The sequence below is a fragment of the Gastrolobium bilobum genome, unplaced genomic scaffold (genome assembly GCF_033153095.1).
Source record: "Gastrolobium bilobum isolate Gb01-03AN ecotype WA unplaced genomic scaffold, APGP_CSIRO_Gbil_v1 utg57853, whole genome shotgun sequence".
NCBI classification, from domain to species: domain Eukaryota; kingdom Viridiplantae; phylum Streptophyta; class Magnoliopsida; order Fabales; family Fabaceae; genus Gastrolobium; species Gastrolobium bilobum.
Window position 1 is genome coordinate 1 of NW_026897351.1, and position 26,618 is coordinate 26,618.

The 26,618-nt window shown below is 36.2% G+C and overlaps 2 protein-coding genes across 2 annotated transcripts; both read left to right on the top strand.

Moving 5' to 3' along the window:
• Positions 1-9,836: 9,836 nt before the first annotated feature.
• LOC133306174 (zinc finger protein CONSTANS-LIKE 15-like) lies at positions 9,837-12,433 on the top strand. Its single transcript, XM_061506456.1, has 4 exons — positions 9,837-10,777; positions 10,853-11,014; positions 11,776-12,035; positions 12,216-12,433. The coding sequence occupies exons 1-4, from the start codon at positions 10,070-10,072 to the stop codon at positions 12,322-12,324; spliced, it is 1,239 nt and encodes a 412-aa protein (XP_061362440.1). The 5' UTR covers positions 9,837-10,069; the 3' UTR covers positions 12,325-12,433.
• Positions 12,434-13,789: 1,356 nt separating this feature from the next.
• Positions 13,790-24,822, top strand: LOC133306153 (uncharacterized). The gene is made up of 11 exons (XM_061506426.1): positions 13,790-14,090; positions 16,922-17,106; positions 17,194-17,452; positions 17,538-17,634; positions 18,105-18,395; positions 18,486-18,609; positions 18,686-18,868; positions 18,975-19,040; positions 22,641-22,777; positions 22,838-22,920; positions 23,249-24,822. Exons 1-11 carry the CDS (start codon positions 13,790-13,792, stop codon positions 24,820-24,822), a joined length of 3,300 nt encoding a protein of 1,099 aa, XP_061362410.1.
• Positions 24,823-26,618: the final 1,796 nt, after the last annotated feature.

Sequence of the window (26,618 nt, forward strand, 5' to 3'; positions counted from 1 at the left end):
CCTAGATAACAAACTTACCCTACGTGAAGTCTTGAGGTGGCTGACCAAAAACTTGGTTCCTTTGTGCTCTTCCCTTGGGTGGTGAACCTTGAAGCTTTCTCTTTGATTTTTCTTCCTCTTCTCTTGAGTAAACACTTGGTGGTGTGAGTGAGAGGGTAAAGGGTGCTTCTTTTTGGCTTGGAGTGGCTGTGGGGTGGATTGTTGTTGCTGTCTTTGGTTTGGGGGAGAGTGTGCACCTTTTCTTGGCATTTTTGGGTGTCAAGGAGCCATCTTTGAGTGCAAGAACCAAACTTGTTGCTCCATTTTCATTTTTCCTGGAGGTCAGAACTGTGAGGAGCCTTTGAGATCTCCAAGAGCATCCCTCTTTTCTGTTTGAAGCTTGGGTAAGTGGTTGAACCCATGATCATGAGTTGTTATGCTTAAAAATGGAACCTTGACGCATCTAAAGGCTAAAAGATGATAACTTAACGTTGGGTAATGTCAAACACACCTAGAAATGCATGTTTAAGTGTTTGTAATCGGTAAAAATGGACCCTTGGGATTGATATCTCGCAAAATGCAAAATCTGCATTCTGACGCGAAATATCCGGATATTTGGTTGGAAATATCCGGATATTTGGTTGGAAATATCCGGATATCAGATATCCCGATATTCAGTTGGAGATATCCCGATATTTTGGTCTGGACAGCAACAGACCTGTTTTAGTAAAAATTTGATATCTTGGGCTACTGAGCTCCAAATTGAGTTCCGTCTGGACCTTTGTGAAGCTAACACATAGGGCTACAACTCTGTAAATTTTAGTAGCCATTGGATCAATGGTTTGATTGAAGTGTCTATTCTAAGTCGCATTTTGGTTGCTGGAAATTCTGTTTGCAGTAGTCACCTTGCGTAAATCATAACCGGAGTTATACAACTCCGATTAAGACATGAAGTATATCGTTGGAAACCTCAAGATGTCTTGTTTATCATGGTAAAATATTAGAATATGAATATTGATATAATTGTTGGTCTAAAATAGATTGTGATTGTGCTGTTTGTGGACCTCGAGCTAGTGTGGACCTTGGTTTGGGTTTTTAGCTTGCGAGGTAAGCTTTCGTGTCCTCGGTTTAGCCATTGTTGGTTCCACCATGTCCCATGGGGGTATGGTTATATGCATGATGTTGTCTTCATGGACTGTTTTATTAAAATGCTATGGAGTTGTTAAGTGCAATTGCTGTATGATATTTATGTGGTGTTTGCCTTAAAGGGAAACCTTGGGGTGGCCCTTTGGTGGTGGGTACAGCATGGGCTGGTACTGTGTGGGTAATAGACGTATTCCTGCATTTCTCTGATCAGTAGAATAGTTATAACCCACATGACATGATTATCTACTGCATTGCACTATTTTGGAAATTATATTGTTAAATTGTTTTTGAACTTATATTGAACATGTAAGTGAGCTTGGGGTGAAAGATCCTTGAGGACCCCTTGTCTTACTGAGATTTCTGTTAGAGATCTCACCACGTTTGCGGCGCTTATTTCAGGTTCAGGTAAGGTCGAGACCTCAGGCGGCAGGAGGCCGGAGCTGAGTTAGATATTGCTGTTATATTATGCTGACTTGTTGGATGCTGGTTATGCATGCTGCTTTATGCATTTAGCTTCAGTTTATGATTGTATATCATCTTGTTGAGACGCTGTTGATTTGGTGAGCATGGGGATTGTCCATGACACATAGTCTTGTTTATGTCTTGTTTTATTTGGAGTTGTAATAATGTATCAGGATTATGGTCCGAACTACGAGTTGTAGATCCGTGATTTTAGATACATACTTTATTTATATATTGAGGTATATCAGTAGATGTCTTATTGCAATTTACATACAGGCGATGTTTTTATGAAATTGATTAAGTAATCAACTTGGCTAAGTATATGACGTCATAATTGGAAAAGAAAAAGATATTCCGCAATTTTTATTAAGCGCAGCTTAATACGATGTAATGTTAACAAATTGGATGCATACGGGGTGTTACATTTTATGGTATCAGAGCAACGGTTCAAGGGAAAAGCCTGTATGTATTGTAATGATTAAGATGTTTGGTTGTGTCTGTCTTGTGTGTTTGCTCCGTTGGTTTTATTTATGATGATGTATATGTGATCACATTGCGTGGGTCTGATCAACTCATAATTTCTGTAACTTATGCAGAGTCATGGTAGGATCCAGAAGAACACGAGAGACTGTTGAGGGTCAACCCGACCAAATCCTGACTGCATTGGCTGAGATGCAGGAGGCCACTAGATTGGCCAACGTGGCAATGATGGACGCTGTTAGAGAGGCGAACCGGAAAGCCGCGGAGGATGTTCGTAGGGCAAACGGGAGGACCACTGAGGATGTCCTTGAGGCGAACCGGATGGCAAACATGACCATGATGCGGGTTATGTTGGAGGAGATGAGGGTTGGTCCTGCTGTTAGGCAGTTCCCTCCGCCACCACCTCCACCGCCACCGCCGCCGCCGCCTCCACCTAGTGTTCAGGTTGATACCCTGTGTCACATTGGTAGTGCTACTCATGTCACTGGGGTGATGGAACCCTATCTGGAGCCTGCTGAGGACTGTGACGTGATTGACCGACGGCTGAACGCTTTCAGAAAGCATAAGCCGCCTTCCTTTGATGGGTCCTATGACCCTATTGCGGCAGCGCGATAGCTTCAGGCGCTAGACAAGATCTTCCGGGTCATGTAGTGCACTGATCCGCAGAAGCTGATGTTCGCTACTTACATGCTGGAGGGCGATGCCCATGAGTGGTGGACAAACATTTCTCATGTCTACGAGATGCAGGGTCATGTGATGACGTGTCCATTCTTCGAGGATTGCTTTCTGGGTAAGTACTTCCCGTATGATGCAAGGAGAGGAAGCATGGAGAGTTTGATAGGTTGGTTCAGGGCTCGTTGTCGGTTGACGAGTACCTGGCCAAGTTCAACCAGTTGGTGAAGTTTGCACACTTCAAGATGGCGAGGCCTACTCTGACTTTCTGGGCTGCTAAGTTCCGCAGGGGATTTAGTGAGGATATTGCTGGTTACCTTGCTGGTTCTGCTTCGAGAGACTTTGGGACACTGGTGCAGCAGTGTTGGGACATCGAGGACTTCTGCAACTCGAGTAAGGCCAAGAGGGCCAAGATTGCTGAGACGAAAGGAACTGATAGTTCCACTTCCTGGAAAGACAGGAAGTTTTCTGGAAAAGGAAAAGGGAAGCAGTTGGCTGCTAGGCAGGCGCCTAGTCAATTCAAGGGGACATCAACACATGGGAGTGCAGCGAGACTTCCTACTCCCTGATGCACGGGATGTGGGAGGTTCATCTGGGGCCGTGTGCTACCGGCCAGACCATTTGTTTCCAGTGTGGCAAGGAGGGCCACTATGCTAGAGAGTGTCTGTCGTCGACGGTGAGAGCTGCAACAGTTCAGGCAGTTCCACTTCAGATAGTTCCCCTTCCACCTACAGCGGCATCAGATGTGCCACCTGCCACTGGGCGAGTTTATACCCTGGATCGTCAGTAGTCGGATCAAGCTCCGAACCTTGTCTGAGGTACTGTTTTTGGTGCATCATCTGTTGATGTATTGTTTGATTCCGGGGCTACGCATTCTTTTGTTGCAACCCCGATTGCTTTGGGGCTTGAATTGCCCATGTTTGTGCTTTCTCCACCGTCGCGGTTGACTACCGCCACCGGAGAAAAGTGTGATACCTCCACTGTACATCGAGATGTCGTGTTTCAGTGGGATGGCCGTGATTACTCGGTAAATCTGATTGGATTGCCGATGGCTAATTTGGAAATCATTCTTGGCGTGGATGGATTGTCCAATAGTTGTGTAATGATTGTTTGATTGATTTTGTGCCCAGTGTGTGGTGATGTCTCCTTGTGTTTCCACAACTAGTTCCTCGCCTTTATTGCTGCGGGCTAGGAGAACCTTGTGAGCAGGGACATTGGTTATGTCTTGATCGGGAGGTTTGGTGAGTAGGACACAAGAGGATATCACTGGCATTCCTGTGGTGAGGGAATTCCTCGAGGTGTTTCTTGAGTTTCTGCCACAGAGGGAGATAGAGTTCTCCATAGATTTGTTGCCTGGTGTGGGGCTTATTATTAGCTCTCTACCGGATGTCGCCACCAGAGTTGGCTGAGTTGAAGCAGTGTTCTGAGGGTCTTTCGGCGAAAGATTTCTTCCGACCGAGCATGTCTCCATGGGAAACACCGGTCATGTTGTTATTGAGGCAAGAGGCCTTACGCCATTACTTAAGCATGATGGTGCTCTGTTTGAGAGTGTGAACTTCTCTTCAGGGAAACTGAGTGTGTAACACTTGGAATTGGTAGCAAGGGCCACGTGTGTCTTGTATATGCGAGGCAGTGCATGTACAAGTAGTTTGTGAGTTGAGTGGTCTCCATGACTCTAGGTTTTTATGTTGATCATTGATATGCGTCATGAGTAGTTGGCATGTTAACACCATGGATAGTGTTAAGCATGAAATGAGTACAATGAACTGTGGTAATATATGTCAATGTTATTTCACCTTTGACTAACTCTCAATTTTGCAGATACCATGGAGAGTGAGGTATACCGTTACATAGAGTTTTTAGCTATTATGTTATTAAAATTTAAAATTTTGCAGGTGTACGGGAACTAAGGTACGTTACCATGTAAATGAGTTGGTTAACTAACATGTATTGGTGGAATTGAACATGATTATGATTTAGTACTTTGAAATGAATATGAATTTATTTTGAGGATATGGATTATAAATTGCTAGTCTTGTTGAAGTTAGAGTCATGGAATAGGACCCAACTCACTCGAGTGTTGTGTAGATTAGAGTTTGTGGGGTTAGGTTACCCCTATTGAGGGAATGACTGATGATCCCAGAGAATCAGATGATGTCGTGACGTCATTGTGAAACTTCGAGTTCTGACAGTGACCTCTTTGTTTGAGGATGCACTTCTCGAATTTGAGACTTTGAGAGTCGAGAATGAGCTTTTGGAGAAGAACCAAGATGGTGTGTCGTGGATTGAAGAAGGACATAGCGGTGTATGTGTCCAAGTGTTTGATTTTCCTGAAGGTAGAGATTGAACACCAGAAGCCGTTGGTAAGCTTCAACCTCTTGAGGTACCGTTGTGGAAGTGGAAAAGTATTTCCATGAACTTCGTGATGGGTCGGCCTAAGACCCAGGTTAGTAATGACTCTTTTGGGTCATCGTGGACAGATTGTCTAAGTCTGCCCACTTTCTTCCGGTAAAGGTGAGCTTCTCGTTAAAGCAGTTGGTCATACTGTCGTTCGCGAGATCGTGAGTCTTCACGGGGTGCCCGAGAGTATCCTCTCTATTAGGGACCCGAAGTTCACATCTCGGTTCAGGGAGACGCTGCTGAGAACTTTTGGAACTCAGTTGAGACTGAGTATAGCCTATCACCCTCAGACTGCTGGACAGACTGAGCGGACCCTCTAGATCTTGGAGGACATGTCGAGGGCGTGCACCTTAGAACAGTGCCCCACATGAGATAGGTACCTGTCATTGGTAGAGTTTTGTGATTGTGTGTTCCTTGTTAGCCTGGGCATGGGACCCTACGAGACGCTGTTTGGTAGGAGGTGTAGAATTCCTACCTGTTGGTCTGAGATTGGAGATAAAAAGAGTTGTTTGGTTTGGACCTTGTCCGATTACCATCTGTCGGGTCAGATGGTCAGAGGAAAGTTGATGCAGGCGCTTAGTCGTCAGGAGGACTACGTTGATGTTGAGCATCGTTCACTGGAGTTCGGTAAGGGTGAGCACGTGTTTGTGAAGCTTTCACTGTCACCGGTGTTGTTCGGGCACTTGGAGTGAGGAAACTGAGCCCGCGGTTCTTTGGGCCATACCAGTTACGTGGTAGAGTAGGATCTGTTTCCTACCGGTTTGCCTTGCCTTCAAACTTGGACAGCACCCAAGACGCGTTTCACGGGTCTCAACTTCGCAAGTTTGTAGCGGATCCTTCGCACGTGGTGCAACCGGATGTTGTGGAGGTTCGGGAGAACTTCAAAACTCCCGTCGGACCACTAAAGTTTCTCGATCGTGGCGAGAAACAGCTGAGGAGCAAGATCATTTCGATGGTCAGAGTATGTTGAACGGGAAGAATTCCTGAAGGGTAATCCTGGGAGCGAGAGGACGAGCTTCTCTAGCAGTATCCCGCGCTTCGGTACAGGTATGTTTTCTGATTTTGAGGACAAAATCCTTAAAAAGGTGGGGTGAATGTAAGAACCCGCACCGTTAATTAAGGAATTTAATTAATTAATTATGAGAAAATAGGAAATGATTCCATAATTGATCCTAATAATTATTATGAGGCTCTAATAATTATGGTAAGTGATTAAGAATGTTGAAAGTCGCTTTTCGGAAGAAAAGTGCAGATACCGGTTATGCTAGTCGGTATAAATGCGTACCAAAAAAGTATCCCAAAAAATTATAATAAGTGCATGATAATTACTAGAATAATATATAGGACTTGTAAAACAAGTTTCAAGTCCAAATAATGAGAACTGGTGCCAGAATCTGATACTGGCTATGAAAAGCGCGTACCGAAAAGGTGCTGAGAAAAATATAAGAAAAATATGATAAATCTTGTAAAATTGAGTAGGTTAAGAATTCTGAGTTTGGGATTAAAATGCTAAGCGTAGCAATTAAAGTTAATACTGTGTGATTTCATTTAAGTGGACTATATATATGGCTTTTGGGCACTAAACCCTAGATAACAAACTTACCCTACGTGAAGTCTTGAGGTGGCTGACCAGAAACTTGGTTCCTTTGTGCTCTTCCCTTGGGTGGTGAACCTTGAAGCTTTCCCTTTGATTTTTCTTCCTCTTCTCTTGAATAAACACTTGGTGGTGTGAGTGAGAGGGTAAAGGGTGCTTCTTTCTGGCTTGGAGTGGCTGTGGGGTGGATTGTTGTTGCTGTCTTTGGTTTGGGGGAGAGTGTGCACCTTTTCTTGGCATTTTTGGGTGTCAAGGAGCCATCTTTGAGTGCAAGAACCAAACTTGTTGCTCCATTTTCGTTTTTCCTGGAGGTCAGAACTGTGAGGAGCCTTTGAGAGCTCCAAGAGCATCCCTCTTTTCTGTTTGAAGCTTGGGTAAGTGGTTGAACCCATGATCATGAGTTTTTATGCTTAAAAATGGAACCTTGATGCATCTAAAGGCTAAAAGATGATAACTTAACGTTGGGTAATGTCAAACACACCTAGAAATGCATGTTTAAGTGTTTGTAATCGATAAAAATGGACCCTTGGGATTGATATCTCGCGAAATGCAAAATCTGCATTCTGACGCGAAATATCCGGATATTTGGTTGGAAATATCCCGATATTTTGGTCTGGACAACAACGAACCTGTTTTAGTAAAAATTCGATATCTTGGGCTATTGAGCTCCAAATTGAGTGCCGTCAGGACCTATGTGAAGCTAACACATAGGGATACAACTCTGTAAATTTTCGTAGCCATTGGATCATTAGTTTGATTGAAGTGTCTATTCTAAGTCGCGTTTTGGGTGCTGGAAATTCTGTTTGCAGCAGTCACCTTGCGTAAATCATAACCGGAGTTATACAACTCCGATTAAGACATAAAGTATATCGTTGGAAACCTCAAGATGTCTGTTTATCATGGTAAAATATTAGAATATGAATATTGATATAATTGTTGGTCTAAAACAGATTGTGATTGTGCTGTTTGTGGACCTCGAGCTGGTGTGGACCTTGGTTTGGGTTTTTAGCTTGCGAGGTAAGCTTTCGTGTCCTTGGTTTAGCCATTGTTGGTTCCACCATGTCCCATTGGGGTATGGTTATATGCATGATGTTGTCTTCATGTACTATTTTATTGAAATGCTATAGAGCTGTTAAGTGCAATTGTTGTATGATATTTATGTGGTGTTTGCCTTAAAGGGAAACCATGGGGTGGCCCTTTGGGGGTGGGTACAGCATAGGCTGATACAACACGGGCTGGTACTGTGTGGGTAATAGACATATTCCTGCATTTCTCTGATCAGTAGAATAGTTATAACCCACATGACATGATTATCTGCTGCATTGCACTATCTTGGAAATTATATTGTTAAATTGCTTTTGAACTTAAATTGCACATGTAAGTGAGCTTGGGGTGGAAGATCCTTGAGGACCCCTTTTCTTATTGAGATTTCTGTTAGAGATCTCACCCCACGTTTGGGGCGTTTATTTCAGGTTCAGGTAAGGTCGAGACCTCAGGCGACAGGAGGCCGGAGCTGAGTTAGATATTGCTGTTATATTATGCTGACTTGTTGGGTGCTGGTTATGCATGTTGCTTTATGCTTTTAGCTTCAGTTTATGATTGTATATCATCTTGTTGAGACGCTGTTGATTTGGTGAGCATGGGGATTTTCCATGACACATAGTCTTGTTTATGTCTTGTTTTATTTGGAGTTGTAATAATGTATCAGGATTATGGTCCGGACTACGAGTTGTAGATCCGTGATTTTAGATACACACTTTATTTATATATGGAGGTATATCAGTAGATGTCTTATTGCAATTTACATACAGACGATGTTTTTATGAAATTGATTAAGTAATCAACTTGGCTAAGTATATGACGTCATAATTGGAAAAGAAAAAGATATTCCGCAATTTTTATTAAGCGCAGCTTAATACGATGTAATGTTAACAAACCGGATGCATACGTGGTGTTACAGTTGTTGTGAGTGTCATCTTATCAACCAAATAAGCTGCAAATCAGATTTGGTTTGTTGAGCGAATCAGTGAGCTAGTTGGTTCAAATTTGAATGCAACTACACAACGTATCTGGACTGTTTTTGGGGCTGAATTGGGCGCACCATATGGCTTGCCATATGATGTTTGTTAAGTCAGATTTTTGTTAAGATATTGACTTGATATCATGAGGATATGATATGAGGTTGTTGGCAAGATTTGATGATGCAACAACTCCATTTTTCCTCTGTATTGTGCGCTACTTATGGTCAGATTTTTAGAAAAAAATCTGATCCAATTTTGATAGTTCTCTCATCTCCTTTGGTCATCCTTTTGTTAGGTTTTTCTTAAGAGGTTTTGAAAAATAACCTAGCCATATATCATCAAATCCATGCGCCGTTTTTGTGGAGTTTTAAGCTGAAAATTTCACTCTTCTAAACACCTTAACCTAGCCTCCTCCTTCACACATTGGACGCCTAACAAGCTTTTATGGTGATCAATTAGTGGCTTTTCAAGAAGAGTTCTTGCATTTTGACGTGGGTGGTGTGGATCAACGTTAGAGGGTTTGAACCCTTCAAACCTTACACTGATCTCCTTAGTGTTTGAATCACAAACAAAAGTAACATCATGCTGTCTTAAAGCATGAGTCTTGATTGCATGTGTGATTCCGCTTGAAAATTTTTGTTTTTCCCTCTCACATGCTTCGACCTTGAAGGTCAATTTCACTTTCAATTATTTAATATTAAAACGTGTTATAATGTCATGTCACATGTCGAGACAGTGCTACATAGTTTGCCCATTCAAGTTTGGCCCGCTAAAACACCAAAAACGCAGTTAGAATGAGTTCCAAGTCCAAGAAGTTGCATAGAGCTAATCAATTACGAAAATGAATGTTTCTCATGTTATAATAATAATAATTATTTTATTTCCTATATAGGAGATTTATATTATTTTGTTCTTTCTTCTTTTTATTATGTGATTAAGAAATAAAATTATGTGGCAAACATTAATCCGTTCAATTATTAATACAAGAAAGAAGAAGAATGGGAACGAGTAAGGGAGCAAAGTGGTGGGAATCGCGAAAACCGAGACAGCACAGTAGCACGCACATGCAAGATGGCCAAAAAAGTGACGAAATATCTTTTACCCGTTTGCCCCACCTTCAGATTTCGTCTCCACCTTCCCCATGCTTATCATGTGCCCTTTCATCAATCAACTACTTCTCTCTCTCTCTCTCTCTCACACACTATAATTCCAACAACCTCAACTTCCCCCCTTCAACATTTCTCCAGTTCTCTTCACTCTCACTTTGTGAACCTCCTTTTCTTTTTCTTTTTTTAAAACATTTTAATTTGTTAAGATGCTGTTGCCGTGTGACTACTGCGATTCGAAAAGCGCGGTTCTGTTCTGCAAAGCTGACTCGGCGAAGCTCTGTTTGGTGTGTGACCAGCACGTTCACTCTGCAAACGCGCTTTCCCTTAAGCACCTCCGTTACCAGATTTGCGACACGTGTAAATCCGACACCGCCGCCGTTCGTTGCTCCACCGACAACCTCGTTCTCTGCAGCCGCTGCGACTGGGACGTCCACTCCTCGGTCGCGCTGCCGCTCCACCACCACGACCGCCACCCCGTCGAGGCACTCTCCGGCTGCCCTTCCGTTCTCGAGATTGCGTCCTCGCTGGGCTTCGATCTCAGGCCCAACGAATCGGCCCATGAGCTCGATGTCCCTGTGGTCCCCACCGTTTCGTTATCAAAGGGTCAGAGTTTGTATTGCGGGAAATATAGGGATGAGGTGTACGAGCAGGTTGTGGAAATCGCAAGGAAAAGGAACCTCAATGTGCAGGGTGCTGTAGAGAGTGATGAATTCAAATTCAATAATAATAATAATAATAATAATTATGGGAAGGAAAATGATGTTGATGAGTTGTTGCTGCATCAAACACCGTTTAGGTCTTTGCTCATGTTGCCATCTGAATCTGATGTTGACACGAAGAAAAACAACGATTACGGAACCGAAGCAGGGGATCTTCTCTGGAATTGTTGTAATCCCGCATATCAGGCTCCTCAGGTTTCAATTTATTATGGAATAGTTAGTTTACACGTGAAATTTATTGTATAATTGATGTTCATTTTTTTCTTCCAGGTTTGGGATTTTCAATTGCAGAAATCAAGAGATTGTGGTGAACCAAGAACGGTGACATTTGATGGCAGAGAAGAAGCTTCTTCCCTATTGATTCCAAAAACATTGCAAGATGTGCAAAATATGAATTGCTCAACGATTGGTGATGATATACTATCAAGAAATGTAAGCCATTCTTTGTGCATAATTGTTTAGTCACTTGGTGTTAGAGGATTCTTCTAATTTTATAACCAAAAAAATATCTTTAATTTATAGGCATGTGCAACTGTTTGTGTGAATGTGATGAAATGTTTTTTGAATGGTTGATGCAAAAGGCATAATGGCTGTGTATAATCGATTTAGGTTCTCTATAATGTGAGGATCTTGATGGAATATGCACATGCTCTATAGGGTTCTTTGTCTTCGTATCATTTGTGAGGTTCTGGCACACCTTAATTATAATGAACCCGCCGATTTCCATTTTGTGAGGATTTTTTTTTTTTAATCGATGTTGAAGAAGAAGGTTGAGCTAGGAGTAATTAATTAGCTTTGAAATCTAAACAAACTGACAAAACTGTGGGACTACATTGCTTTGATTTAGTGTACAGAGTTCACATGGGGAGGGACAATGTAGGACAGAAGGATTTTATTGCTCAAGATGCATAGAAAAATCTTCCAACTTTAATTTTCCCTAGTTTAACTTTAACGTTACAACGGCATCCGTATCATCGTAAAGCCACAATATTACAAGCACTATTTCTATGTTTAGCTTCAGCAATTTTCCACAATTTATTATTTTATGAACGGTTGTGAAAATATTGCAGGAAAGTTCCCATATGATTTGGTCTGTATTCATTCATTTTTTGTCATATATTTCTATTTCATGATGGGTTTTATCTGTAGGGAACCGGTAATTAATAAATTATTAGTCTGTACAAAAATTGCAGAATCAATCGGATCAGTCATCATCAAGCCATGTGAAGGAGAAAGAGGAAAGCAACAAGAAAGCAAGAGGTGGATTATCGTCAGAGTCCAAATTGACTGAATCCATAACATACAGTGGCACCAACAAGGTCGCAACAGTGGAGCATTTTGTGAGTGGGAGTGAAAATGTTAGCTTCATAAAAGCCAAGGTTAACTTGGAAGAGCTAGCAAAGAATAGAGGGGATGCCATGTTACGCTACAAGGAGAAGAAGAAAACTCGAAGGTATAGTTCGTTTAATATTAACACATATGAAGCAAATGCAAATGAATATATATAAAAATCTATACTTACAGTCTCTTAGTTTTAGAATATGCCCTGAACTTTTTTCTTTTTTTTTGTTCCTATTTTGGAAAGATTACATTTTATCTCTATTTAAAAGTTGTGGCATTAAACATTGCATAGGTACGATAAGCACATTCGGTATGAATCAAGGAAGGCTAGGGCTGATACGAGAAAGCGGGTGAGAGGGCGATTTGTAAAGGCAAGTGATACAACTGATGTTCCAGCATGATATGAGTTCCTTTTCAGAAATCTCATCTCAGTTCTTTGCCCTTGTGTGTGTATACATAAGTTACACTATCCGAGAAATATTGATATATTCTAGTTTTGAAGAGGAGCTCCCTGGGTATTGGTTGATTTATTTGAATCTTTTTTGGTAGATGATCAATTTGAATTTTTATCTGTCACTTTTACGGGCTCTGTGTAGAGTCTTTTTAATTCTATTCCCCCACTTTCATTCCCTCATCTCAGCTTAGAAAGAAAAAATGCTGAATGATGAGGAAATAAATCACGACCCTTTCTCCAATAACTGAATATTTCGAAAATCTCACATTTGAAATGGCCATGCTAGTGTCAACCCCCTCCACCCAAACTATTTAAAATTTCTATTAATCTGTTACAAATGCACAATTAGGAATTGTAAGTATGGATAAGGTTCTTTTCAACTGTGTCTTTTAAAGTGCACAAATAAGGGTGTATTTATTCTTGATTTAATTTAAAGTACTCCATGATAACAAACTAAAATTTAAGAGTGAATATTTTTTCTGGTATCCTAATTTAAGAGTGAATATATTCTAACTTCGACACTTCAAAAATAAACTCGCTCTAAAAGATTTTGTTTATAAAAATATAATAATTATTAGTAAGTTGAAGATTTGAATAAAATTGACAGTTCTGTGTTATTAGTATGATTTGTACGGAATACTGCACATTAACTTATAAAGAAGTTAAATGGAAAGTGCTCAACGAATTCAAATGTTTTTCTATAGATTATTACGAAAAAGTTTGTCTACAAAAGATTGGATCAGCTCAGGAACAGTGACCATTGTGCCACTGTTCATCAACTTTTTTACCTAAATGCCACGTGAACAGTGTTATTTTCTAATCTGCCACGGGGCAAGTTCGCTTCTGACACAAGCGACCTCGGTTTGCTGATGTGTCAGTTTCCTGGTGGTGTCAGAGTTCGCTTCTGACACAGGTGACCTTGGTTCCAACAATATTTTAACCAAGTTCGCCTACATGGTAGGCGAACTTCATTTTTTTTGATTTTTTTTTTAAATTTAATACTTGTTATCCACTAAAAATGTGACGTCAGCAAACCAAGGTCGCTTGTGTCAGAAGCGAACTTGCCCCCGTGGCAGATTGGGAAATAACACTGTTCGCGTGGCATTTAGGTAAAAAAGTTGGTGAACAGTGACATTTTGGTCAGTATCCCGATCAGATCATGGTCTGTGGCAAATCCTCTTTGCCTGATTTGTCAGCAAGAGAAGGAGTCTTTGTTGCATATTTTTTGAGATTGCCCGGTGAGATATATGGTACAATCTCTTACCATATGATAGACTAGCTCAATTTTTTATGCTAATTGGGATGATTGAGTAATTGATAATTGAAGTTGCGATGTCATGGGTGTGGGATGATTTGTTTGGAGTTCATTATATATTATTTGTTGCTAGTATATTTGGCCCTGGAAAAATAAAATGATCGACGATAGCTCTCCTAATGGGGATCGCCACCTTGCTCGACCAATCCTTGACTGCTTGAAGGAGGTACAATTTTCCTTTAGGGACACAAAGCCAGGGCTACGACTCCATTCCTCCAGGGATGTTAGCTGGCAGCCTCCTTTGACACTGTATCTTAAATTAAATACATATGAGGCCTCAAAGAGTCAAACGACTGAAGCAGCTTGTGAAGGGCTTCTTCGTGACCATATAGAAGTTTGGCTAGGGCGGTTTGCTGCAAGAATTGGACATTGTGCTGCTTTACAAGAAGAACTGTGGGGTGTGTTAAAAAGGGTTGGAGTTGGGTTAAGATTTGGAGAAATGTTTTGGTTGAAAGCAGTGTTTTAAAACTCGGACCGGTTATCGAATCGGTCGAGGTACTGGGTCACTGGTTCAACCGAGTTGAACCGGATTTACTGTTCACATATTAAAAATATAAAAATATTACTTATATTAATAAAAATTCACATAAGAAAACTATCAATGAGCTTCAAAAAATAAATTGATTTTCAATAATAGCAAATATTATATACTTCTAAGCTTCTAGCTCTAGACCATATCCTAATATTGATTTTAAAATTGCAATATAAGTTAAATGCACCTTTTGTGCTTGACATGATACGGATAAATTAAATCATGATAACAAAGAGTATGCATGAAATATACATTAAGAAAAAAGTGTCACCGTTATCATGATAACAAATAGTATGCAAGAAATGTAGACTAAGAAAAAAGTGTCCGCCGTTGAGATGAGATCATGAGACCATCACTGTTTATCATCACTTAACTTCATGAGATCGTTATAAGATGCAACTAAATTACATAAACGAACTGCACTAATCTAAAATACCTTATTATTTTCACCTTACTTTTAATCATATTCATCATAAAATATGAATATGATTTAATTCAAGAGTTCTTATAAAAAAAACAAAATTTACCAAAAAAGAAGAAGGGGAATATCCAGTCTAACCCGGGTCAACCGGGTCACCGGGTTGCCGGGTCAACCCGGCCGGTTCGAGCCGGGTTTTAAAACATTGGTTAAAAGTGACTGTCAATCAATCATTGCATTGTTTTCTAAGGAAGACAATGAAGCTTGTGAGTCCCACATAATGACTCGAATACGAGCATTTGTTAGTCGTCAATGGAATGCTCAGTTTATGCATGTTCTTCGGTAAGGCAATCAATGTGCAAATTGGTTGGCAAACTATTTATTGGTGCACCTGGAGTTACCTGATAAGGCACACTTCTTTGACCTTCGAATTATGGTGTCATCTACAGGTTGACAGTAGGGGAGTGAATTTTGGTAGACGTGCGCAGACTCGCTATGAGCTTTTCTGTCCAATTTTTTTTTGTTTTCTTTTTCTTTGCTTTCTGTCTTTTATTTCAATGCATAAAAAAAAACTTATAAAGAAGTTATTTTGTTATAGTGGAATATTTATTATATATATATATATATATATATATATATATATATATATATATATATATATATATATATAAAGGAGAGTTCAATGCTGGAAAGTTTTGCCAAGTGTCACTCCTTGGTTAATTCTACAATTTGGTTACATACAAACTTTCTTTATTGGGTAAATTGAAAAAAAAAACTCTTTTAAAAATTGAATTTTAATTTTTAAATCGAATAATAGTTGCAGTCAAGGCATTGAATGTCCCACTGCCCATCACATTGGTATCCAAAAAAAAATTAGCTGTTTTAATTGCTTTTTATGTTGGAATTGGTCATCTCATCTGAAATTCAAAATTTTAAATAGTTTATCAATTAAATTTCGAAATTATGTATTTATTTTGCACAATCTGAAATTCGAAATTTTAAATTCAATAAAAAGAAAACTCTTTTCACGGACATGCATTCACGATCTCTATTCATGGAGATCAATAGAAACAAAAACAAATTTCACAATTGTTGAAGACTTGATCGTCATTCAATTCACAATTTCGTTATGGTTATTTTAAAAAAAATATATATACAATGATGATATAACAAAGACATTATCTTTGTTATATAGACATTATCTTTGTTATATATTTGAGTCAAATATCATAACAATCAAGAATCAAGAGAGCTGGCAGACAAAATAAATTAAATCCCAAAACCAAAACTATCATATCAGATAAACTATCATACCAATATTCTTTTAAAAATTGAATTTTCGAAATTTTAAATGGTTTATCAATTAAATTTCGAAATTATGTATTTATTTTGCACAATCTGAAATTCGAAATTTTAAATTCAATAAAAAGAAAACTCTATCAGATAAACTATCATACCAATATTCTTTTAAAAATTGAATTTTCGAAATTTTTAAATGGTTTATCAATTAAAATTTTAAATTATGTATTTATTTTGCACAATCTGAAATTCAAAATTTTAAATTCAATAAAAAGAAAACTCTTTTCACGGACATGTATTCACGATCTCTATTCATGGAGATCAATAGAAACAAAAACAAATTTCACAATTGTTGAAGACCTAATCGTCATTCAATTCACAATTTCGTTATGCTTATTTTAAAAAAAATATATACACAATAATGATATAACAAAGACATTATCTTTGTTATATAATTGATTCAAATATCATAACAATCAAGAATCAAGAGAGCTGACAGACAAAATAAATTAGATAATCAGGTGTTTTAATTGCCTTTTATGTTGGAATTGGTCGTCTGATCTGAAATTCGAAATTTGAAATGGTTTAAAATTTTGAATTTAAATATGGATGGTGGGAAAAGAAATTCTTTTAAAAATCAAATTTTAATCTTTAAATCGAATAATTAAATGACTATTTGTGGTGGCAGACAAGACATTGAATGACCCACTGCCCATCACATTGGTATCCAAAAAGAAATTAGCTGATTTAATTGCTTTTTATGTTGGAATGCATCATCTGATCTAAAATTCAAAATTTGAAATGGTTTAAAATTTTGAATTTAAATATGGATGGTGGGAAAAAAAATTTCTTTTAAAAATCTAATTTTAATTTTTTAAATCGAATAATTAAATGACCATTTTTAATTCGAATAGTGCATATTCGTGTATAAATAGGTATTTGGAAGCGTCTCTATTTCGTTCTTTTCTTTGTCCTCAAAGGCTTTGAGCCAATATTACCTGATATACGTTTGGTTATGTATACCAAGTATGATTTTATTAAGGATCTTAATCCTTCTAAGGAGGAGTGGAGGATTAAGGCTAGAGTTGTTAGAACATGGAAGGTTCCTAATTTTCAGCAAATTTTTTTTGACGACAACGTAAAGATGATTCTGTTAGATGAAAAGGTATTTGTTTTTGTTTTGTTTTTGATATTACTGTTGGTTTGCGGTCCATGTTTTTAAAATGTACTAATCTATGCATGTGTTTTGTAGGGTGGAAGGGTCCACGCTGCTATCAAGGGTTCTTTAAATATCCGTAACAAAATTCATGAAGAAGTTTATTTCATAAAATTTTTTGGAGTTGGTTTGAATAGTGGGAGTTTTAGGCCAACTAAGCATGATTATCGTTTGTCCTTCAACTTGAGGACTGATGTAAAATCCACTATTGATTCTGCTATTCCCACCAATGGATTTGATTTTGTAGATTTTGACGTTATAGAGAAAGAGTCTTCTGATTCCCCTTATTTAGTAGGTTTGTAGATTTTGAACTGTCCACTAAGTCATGCTTTTGTTGTTTGTGTGACAATATCATCTGTCTAACCATCCTTAATGTGTAGATGTCATCGGTTTAGTTTCTGGAATAGGGGAAGTTCGTGAGCATATTATCTCCGGTAGGAAGACAAAAATGGTTGTCGTGGAGCTTGATAACCTCAGGTATCTATTGGTTATTTGTTATGTGTTATGTTCATTTGATGTAAAATTCTATTTTGTGATTTGTTGCAAAAACTGTGCAAGTAGGGGTCACAAGCTCGAGTGCACTCTCTGGGAGGACTACGTGGACCAGGTGCAACAAATTTTGGGGAGTAATCAATCTCCTCCAAACGTGATGATAGTTTAGCTTGCTAGAATAAAGGGTTTCAGGGGTGAGTTCACATAAATATTTGATTATGATTTCATAATGGAATGTTTTAGTTTATTTCCCTCCTTATGGTTTTGAAATTAATAATAAATTTTAAAGGAAAAATTGGAATAACAAATACAAAGTATACGACGAGGATAATTATCGGTCCCAGTGTACCAGAGATTGTCGACTTCAAAAAAAGGTGCGAGCTGTTGTTATTCCATTATTCTGCTCTTTTCTTTATTATTTATCGCTGATTATTTGTAATGTTGTTGTTTTTTAGGCTTTCGTCTGATGTCATTGATAGCGGTTACACGTTGTCTCAGTTATCAAGTCAGTCCTCATATTCTTTTGAGAATGATTTCCTGAAAGAGACGGAAAGGAAGTGTATCAGTGATGTTAAGAATTGCAGTGAGGTTACTACTTGCATTACTTATGGAACCATAAAATCGATTGAGAGCAAATATAAATGGTGGTACAAGTCCTGTAATAAATGTCCATATTCTGTTTATGAAGATTTCGAGAAATGGTATTGTAAAAACTGCCAAAAACATTTTGATGATTATTATCCAAAGTAAGATTTTATATCTATTTTTGTTTTGTTGTTATTATTAGATCGTTCATTTTATTTATAAATAACACAATCGGTGGTCATGTGTTGCAGATTTTGTGTGCAGTTGAGAGTTGTGGATCACACTGATTCTGCATCTTTCATTCTGTTTGATAGAGACTGTGTTGCTTTGTTGGGCATGAGTGCTGCGGATTTACGTGAGCAGCATTTCAAAAGGGTTTGTGTTCTTATTCCACTCATTTTTTTATTCATTTAAAGTTCTTATTAAAATTTCATTAATATTTTTTTTGCAGGGTGATGATTTCGAGCACTATCCTAAGGAACTTAATGTTCTTATTGATAAATCCATGTTGTTTAAAGTGAATGTGAAAAAAAATAATTTGGACTCATACAGTGAGCCTAGGTATCAGATTTCTAAAGTATGTATAAGCGAACCTGTAATCACATCCTTCCTTAAGACTGTTGTGGATACGAATGTGAGTTATTTTTTTATTAACATTATTATTTCTATTTAGGTTTTGCTGTTCTCATTCTGCGTTTCAATGGATTTGATTTTTTTCAAAATATTTGTTTTAAATGCAGGATGAAGGATTATTTGACAAGGCTTGCGACAGTGTCGTTGCATCAGCAGAACCGGAAAGAGCTACGGTATCTCGAAATTATTGCTTATGAATTAATCAAAAAAATGTTGCATGCAGTTTTATTGCAAAACATAAGTTAATTTCAAACAATATTTGTTTCTGACAAGGATGTGGAAAGTCAGACGTGTGATAGTGCAGACGTTGGTGATATTTCGCTATCAATGCTGACGCCGTTAATGAATCCTAATGATCCCCTTCAAGACGATTTTAATTCATCAGTTGTCCGTCCTCCTAAGAAGATTAAGCTAGAGAAAGAGTTGAGTACTTACCCATTATTTTTTTTCTTTGTGTAGCTTTTTTTTATTTATAATCGTGAGTGTGATGTGTCTGTTAATACGTCGTTATTTTTTTGTTTCTGTTTAGATTTGATGCTGTTCTGAAAGACGCGTAGCTGGAACAATGTCACTTGGAAGCTGGAACAACGTCACTTGAAAGTTTTTTGTTTTTTGTTTTGGAGATTGTTTGGGATTGAACAATATAATTGTAGTTTTTTATTGCTGTGTTTTGGTAATCACTTCCTCCGTGTTTAACTTCAAATAGGAGCGTTCCTGTAGACAAAGTAATGTTTATGCATATTCTGGAATACAAGTTTATCTGTTTGTCATTAGTTATTTTCCACAATATTTTCAATTGTTTTATTGGAATGATAAATATGTGGTTAATCCGGTAATTGGATAATCAGCTGTTTAATAAGTTTCAAAATTCGAAATTTTAATTGTATAATCAGCTGATTTAATTGCTTTTTATGTTGGAATGCGTCATCTGATCTAAAATTCGAAATTTGAAATGGTTTAAAATTTTGAATTTAAATATGGATGGTGGGAAAAAAATTTCTTTTAAAAATCGAATTTTCATTTTTTAAATCGAATAATTTAATGACCATTTGTAGTGGCAGACAAGGCATTGAATGTCCCACTGCCCATCACATTGGCATCCAAAAAGAAATCAGCTGTTTTAATTGCATTTTATGTTGAAATTGGTCATCTGATCTAAAATTTGAAATTTGAAATGGTTTAAAATTTTGAATTTAAATATGGATGGTTGGAAAATAATTTCTTTTAAAATTCAAATTTTAATTTTTAAATCGAATAATTAAATTACCATTTGTGGTGGCAGACATAAAAGAATAATTAATTAATAAATATGGTTTTGAAATTCGAAATTTTAATTGGATAATCAGGTGTTTTAATTGCTTTTTATGTTGGAATTGGTTGTCTGATCTGAAATTCGAAATTTGAAATGGTTTAAAATTTTTAATTTAAATATGGATGGTGGGAAAAGAATATCTTTTAAAAATCGAATTTTAATCTTTAAATCGAATAATTTAATGACCATTTGTGGTGGCAGTCAAGGCATTTAATGTCCCACTGCCCATCACATTGGTATCCAAAAAGAAAACAGCTGTTTTAATTGCTTTTTATGTTGGAATTGGTCATCTCATCTGAAATTCGAAATTTTAAATGGTTTATCAATTAAATTTTGAAATTATGTATTTATTTTGCACAATCTGAAATTCGAAATTTTAAATTCAATAAAAAGAAAACTCTTTTCACGGACATGCATTCACGATCTCTATTCATGGAGATCAATAGAAACAAAAACAAATTTCACAATTGTTGAAGACCTGATTGTCATTCAATTCACAATTTCGTTATGGTTATTTTTTAAATAATATATACACAATAATGATATAACAAAGACATTATCTTTGTTATATATTTGATTCAAATATCATTACAATCAAGAATCAAGAGAGCTGACAGACAAAACAAATTAGATAATCAGGTGTTTTAATTGCTTTTTATGTTGGAATTGGTCGTCCGATCTGAAATTCGAAATTTGAAATGGTTTAAAATTTTGAATTTAAATATGGATGATGGGAAAAGAATTTCTTTTAAAAATCGAATTTTAATTTTTAAATTGAATAATTAAATGACCGTTTGTGGTGGCAGATATAAAAGAATAATTAATTAATAAATATGATTTTGAAATTCAAAATTTTAATTGGATAATCAAGTGTTTTAATTGCTTTTTATGTTGGAATTGGTCGTCTGATCTGAAATTTAAAATTTGAAATGGTTTAAAATTTTGAATTTAAATATGGATGGTGGGAAAAAAATTCTTTTAAAAATAGAATTTTAATCTTTAAATCGAATAATTAAATGACCATTTGTGGTGGCAGACAAGACATTGAATGTCCCAGTGCCTATCACATTGGTATCCAAAAAGTAATCAGCTGATTTAATTGCTTTTTATGTTGGAATGCGTTATCTGATCTAAAATTCGAAATTTGAAATGGTTAAAAATTTTGAATTTAAATATGGATGGTGGGAATTTTTTTTATTAAAAAAATCGAATTTTAATTTTTTAAATTGAATATTTTAATGACCATCTGTGGTGGCAGACAAGGCATTGAATGTCTCACTACCCATCACATTGGTATTCAAAAAGAAATCAGCTGTTTTAATTGCTTTTTATGTTGGAATTGGTCATCTGATCTAAAATTCGAAATTTGAAATGGTTTAAAATTTTGAATTTAAATATGGATGGTGGGAAAAGAATTTCTTTTAAAAATCCAATTTTAATTTGTAAATCGAATAATTAAATGACCATTTGTGGTGACAGACATAAAACAATAATTAATTAATAAATATGGTTTTGAAATTCGAAATTTTAATTGGATAATCAGGTGTTTTAATTGCTTTTTATGTTGGAATTGGTCGTCTGATCTGAAATTCAAAACTTGAAATGGTTTGAAATTTTGAATTTAAATATAGATGGTGGGAAAAGAATTTCTTTTAAAAATTGAATTTTAAAATTTAAATCGAATACTTAAATGACCATTTGTGGTGGCAGACATAAAAGAATAATTAATAAATAAATATGGTTTTGATATTTGAAATTTTAATTGGATAATCAGGTGTTTTAATTGCTTTTTATGTTAGAATTGGTCGTCTGATCTGAAATTTGAAATTTGAAATGGTTTAAAATTTTAAATTTAAATATGGATGGTGGGAAAAAAATTTCTTTTAAAAATTGAATTTTAATCTTTACGCGAAGAACCAGGAAGCATCTGAAGCTCGAAACGCCTACATTTTTTATTATATAGTTATTTTGTTTTTAAACGTTGAAACAGATAATGACATTTGTCTTTCATGACCAGAAATTGCTGACGCATTGATGAAATGACTTCTACTCCCTCAAAAAGCAAAACATATATTTAATTAAATTACCGAATAAGTAATTAAACAGCTGCTTGGAGAATATTCGGATTTGAGATTCATTACAGATTCCCCCTGTTCAGCGATTGCCATTTCACCTACCCAATGAAAAAAGCGTTGTTTTTAGTGATCATGCTTCAATAACCGATGTCAAGACTAGGACAGAGTCTAGACAATCAATGTTCGAGTCTTGGATGGATGCAAATAAAAAATATCCAGAAGGTAGGAATCTTACTTATGCAGAGTATCCAACTCAATTTGTATATAAAAAAAGTACGCATGAATGGCATCCCAGAAAACAAGGATTTTCAATTGGAAGAATAAATCATTTTTCTGCCAATAATGGAGAAGATTCTAATCTCTGAACTTTACTTAATTTTCAAAAGGGTTGTACAAGTTATGAAGATTTGAGAACGGTCAATGGGGTGCTTTTTCCTACATATAAGGATGCCTGTTATTCTTTGGGGCTTTTGGATGATGACAATGAGTACATTGATGCAATTAAGGAGGCAAGTTCTTGGGGGTCAGCAACTTATCTAAGAAATCTGTTTGCCTTATTATTATTTGGTAACTCAATGAACAGGCCTGAAAATGTTTTCCAAAAATGCTGGGAATTACTATCTGACGATGTTCTTTATCGGCATAGGCAAAGAATTGGACGTGAAGGTAATTGTCCGGAACAAATTTTGTGCATTCATTTATGTGTATTGTGCACTATAATTAATATTCTTGTCGTTCTGTATCGTGCATTTATTTATGCAAACAGTTTGCTTATGTTTAATTCACTTGACCTTCGAAAAAATGTGAGCATTTTTTGTTCCTTCATAATAAAATTACATCTATACATTATACACTGTCCTATTCTTAATATTTGGTTAAAAATTTTCGTTATGTTTCACACCCTCTGCTTTGTTCATAATTTTGCTTTATTTTTCTTTCCTCACCAACTTTGTCTTTGTTAATCCTTTTTTTTGTATTTTTCAATTTTTTTCAGATGCTTTGCTTACAGAGGATTCTATAAAAAACATAACCCTGGCAGAAATCGATAAGGTGTTGCAAAGCAACGGTAAATGCTTCTCTGATTACCCATCCATGCCGAGCATCATGGGTGAATCTTTATTGGATATGCAGAATAGATTGGTGATGGATGAATTGTTGTATGACAATTTCTCTTTGAAAGAAGAGCATGACAGACTACTGAATTCACTCACTGATGAGCAAAGGGTTGTTTATGACAAAATAATTTCAGCTGTTTCGACAGGTAAAGGAGGATTTTTTTTCCTGTACGGCTTTGGTGGGACTGGAAAAACATTTATTTGGAACACCCTGTCAGCATTTGTTCGATCTCGAGCTGAAATAGTGCTTAATGTTGCTTCTAGCGGAATTGCTTCTAGCGGAATTGCTTCACTTCTTCTTCCTGGAGGACGTACGACACATTCTAGATTTCGTATTCCTATACAGATCACCGAAGATTCAACATGTAATATAAAACAAAATTCTACTTTAGCAGAGTTGTTGTCAAAAACAAAGTTAATCATTTGGGATGAAGCACCGATGGTACACAAATTTTGCTTTGAGGCTCTTGATAGAACACTTAGAGATGTTCTTAGCTGTGTTGATATGCCCTTTGGTGGAAAAGTTGTCGTTCTAGGAGGTGACTTTCGGCAAATATTACCTGTCATTCCAAATGGCAGTAGACAAGATATAGTTCATGCAACCATCAATTCTTCCTATTTGTGGTCCCATTGTCATCTGTTATCTTTGACCAAGAACATGCGTCTCAATTCTGGAAGTAGCACTAATAATTTGTTGGAAATAAAAGAATTTTCTGAGTGGTTGCTCAAAATAGGAGATGGTGATCTTGGGGATGATGTTGATGGAGAATCTATTATAACAATTCCGGATGAATTGTTGATCAAAGGTTCAGAATACCCACTTTCAGATATTGTTGATTTTGTTTACCCGAATCTGATGGATAATATATTAGATCCTACTTTCTTTAAAGAACGTGCTCTTCTGATTCCTAAATTGTCCGATGTTGCCATGTTAAACGAGCACCTAATGGCTGTGATTCCGGGTGAAGAAAGGACATTATTGAGTTCAGATAAGGTTTTGAAACAAGACGGTAATTCATCTCTTGAGGATGACGAAATCTCCCCTGATATCTTAAATACATTCTCATGTTCGGGGATTCTTGATCATAAATTAACTTTGAAGGTTAAAGTACCGATGATGCTATTGAGAAATATTGATCAATCAAGAGGTTTATGCAATGGTACGAGATTACTTATTACAAAGTTGGGGAATCATGTTGTTGAGGCAATTGTTCTTACAGGAAACAATATAGGAGATACTGTGTTAATCCCTAGAATGACGATCAGCCCATCGGGTCATACATTTCCAGTAAACTTCAAAAGAAGACAATTCCCCTTGGTAGTTTCGTTTGCGATGACTATCAACAGAAGTCAAGGACAGTCGCTGTCTCATGTTGGCATTTATCTTCCTAGGTCTGTCTTCACTCATGGGCAATTATATGTGGCACTATCTAGAGTAAAGAGCATACATTGATTGAAGATGCTGATACTTGATGAAAATGGTTGCGTTACAAATACTACCTTTATATTTTTTTAATGGAGATTTTGCTGACAACCATGGAATTTACTGTGTTTAAATTATTAAATTCTTTTTTTTTTGTTCCTACCTTAAAAGTTACACGTTTATGTCATACGAACAAACCGGTTTTCTTATTAATTCGTTTACGGGACAAACAAACCGATTTTTTTTTCCCGTGCATCGCACGGGTAATCAACTAGTTTGACATTGTATAAGAAAACAAATAATCCAATAAAACCAATTTAAAATATAAGAAAATTCTCATTAATTCAAATACAAAAGAATTCTTATTAATTTGATATTGAATTAACTTAGAAAATATTAATATGGATAAAAACCCGAATCAATATTTCTTAATATAAATTAATATTGAAAATATTAATATTATTAATTTTTAAAATAATCAATAAAAATATAAAAACATAATAATATAATAAAATCAATAATATGCGCTTGAATTCTACATGGACCACGAAATTAGACCCCAAAATTTCTTTATTATTATTTCGGGGATTGTTAAGTACAATTATCATCTCCATCAACTATCGTATATAACTTCTCTTTGCTTTAATAAGAATTAGTCATTTGTGATATTTATTTAGTGTTAGGTCAATAAACCTCAAATTCACCCGACCAATGTGTTGAACGCAGTTATGTGAATCTAGTAAAAATAATATGATCAAAACTCTAAGGGTACATGAAATGTAAAATATTAAGTTTTGATAATAATAAAGTATAATATGACTCAACAAGTAAGCTAGAAATGGAAGACAAATTTAAAATGAAACAAAATGCAACAAGTCACAAATGATGCTACAAAATCAAGACAATTTGTAAAGTGCCGAGCAAAAATCAAAAAGAGAAAATCAACCATGAAAAACCAATGTGCTCCACTTAAAAAAGCATTGTAAAATACTTTTTTTATGAAAAAAAATTTATCCATCCACTCCACTTTAGAAATAAAAATATTTCACTCCAAATGAAACATTTATTCCTCATCGACCAACCAAACCAAAAACGGTTGATCGGTCATTTCGTCTTTATTTTAAATTTATATTATTATTTAATTTAATTTTTTCAAATTATATATGAATTTGATTCTCTTATTAAATTATATATATTAATTTATTTTTGTTTTACCAAATTTTAAATTATTTTTACAAAATAAATGAATAAATTATTTGAGTATATAAAAAAAGGGTTTCAATTTTCTCATGTTGTAGACACATCTTATGTGGGACCCACATCTATTAAAAAAATAAAAAAAGAAAAGAAAATATTGCACGGAAATCGAAGAGTCACTAGTAGGAGAAAACAACTCTCATACGACGTGAAAAAATGTTTTCCCATAAAAAAATATAATTTGAGATACGAATTAAATAATCAATCAATAAACGAAAATATAAAAAAAAAATCACGTTAAATCTTTACACAATAAAATCATGTAAATAAACAAGTATCCAATAAAGGAAAAAAAAATTCATCATTTTTTTCCTGGTAACTGAATTTCTTCTATGGAACGCGCTGCCATTCACGTCGGGTTCTGCAACCACAACTGGATTGAACTGATTGGGTTTTATCCATTTTCTAAGAAGCGGGTTTGATGCATTTTCTGGTAAGGCATAATATTGGACCTGAGTGTTATTCTTGTCTATAATTCCTGTGTAGAGGATCACGGGTCCCTTACCCGGGAGGATAGTGGCTGACCCGGACCAGCACCCGAATTTGTCAAAGGGTTTGGATGGATAAAT

What these genes read in the sequence shown, in the direction of transcription:
- LOC133306174 (XM_061506456.1), top strand. Translation starts at nt 10,070, where the DNA reads ATGCTGTTGCCGTGTGACTACTGCGATTCGAAAAGCGCGGTTCTGTTC. An exon ending in CCGCATATCAGGCTCCTCAG is followed by an intron (nt 10,778 to 10,852) that starts GTTTCAATTTAT and finishes TTTTTCTTCCAG; the next exon opens with GTTTGGGATTTTCAATTGCA. An exon ending in GAGAAGAAGAAAACTCGAAG is followed by an intron (nt 12,036 to 12,215) that starts GTATAGTTCGTT and finishes AACATTGCATAG; the next exon opens with GTACGATAAGCACATTCGGT.
- LOC133306153 (XM_061506426.1), top strand. Translation starts at nt 13,790, where the DNA reads ATGATCGACGATAGCTCTCCTAATGGGGATCGCCACCTTGCTCGACCA. An exon ending in TGATTCTGTTAGATGAAAAG is followed by an intron (nt 17,107 to 17,193) that starts GTATTTGTTTTT and finishes TGTGTTTTGTAG; the next exon opens with GGTGGAAGGGTCCACGCTGC. An exon ending in GTGAGCAGCATTTCAAAAGG is followed by an intron (nt 18,610 to 18,685) that starts GTTTGTGTTCTT and finishes TTTTTTTTGCAG; the next exon opens with GGTGATGATTTCGAGCACTA.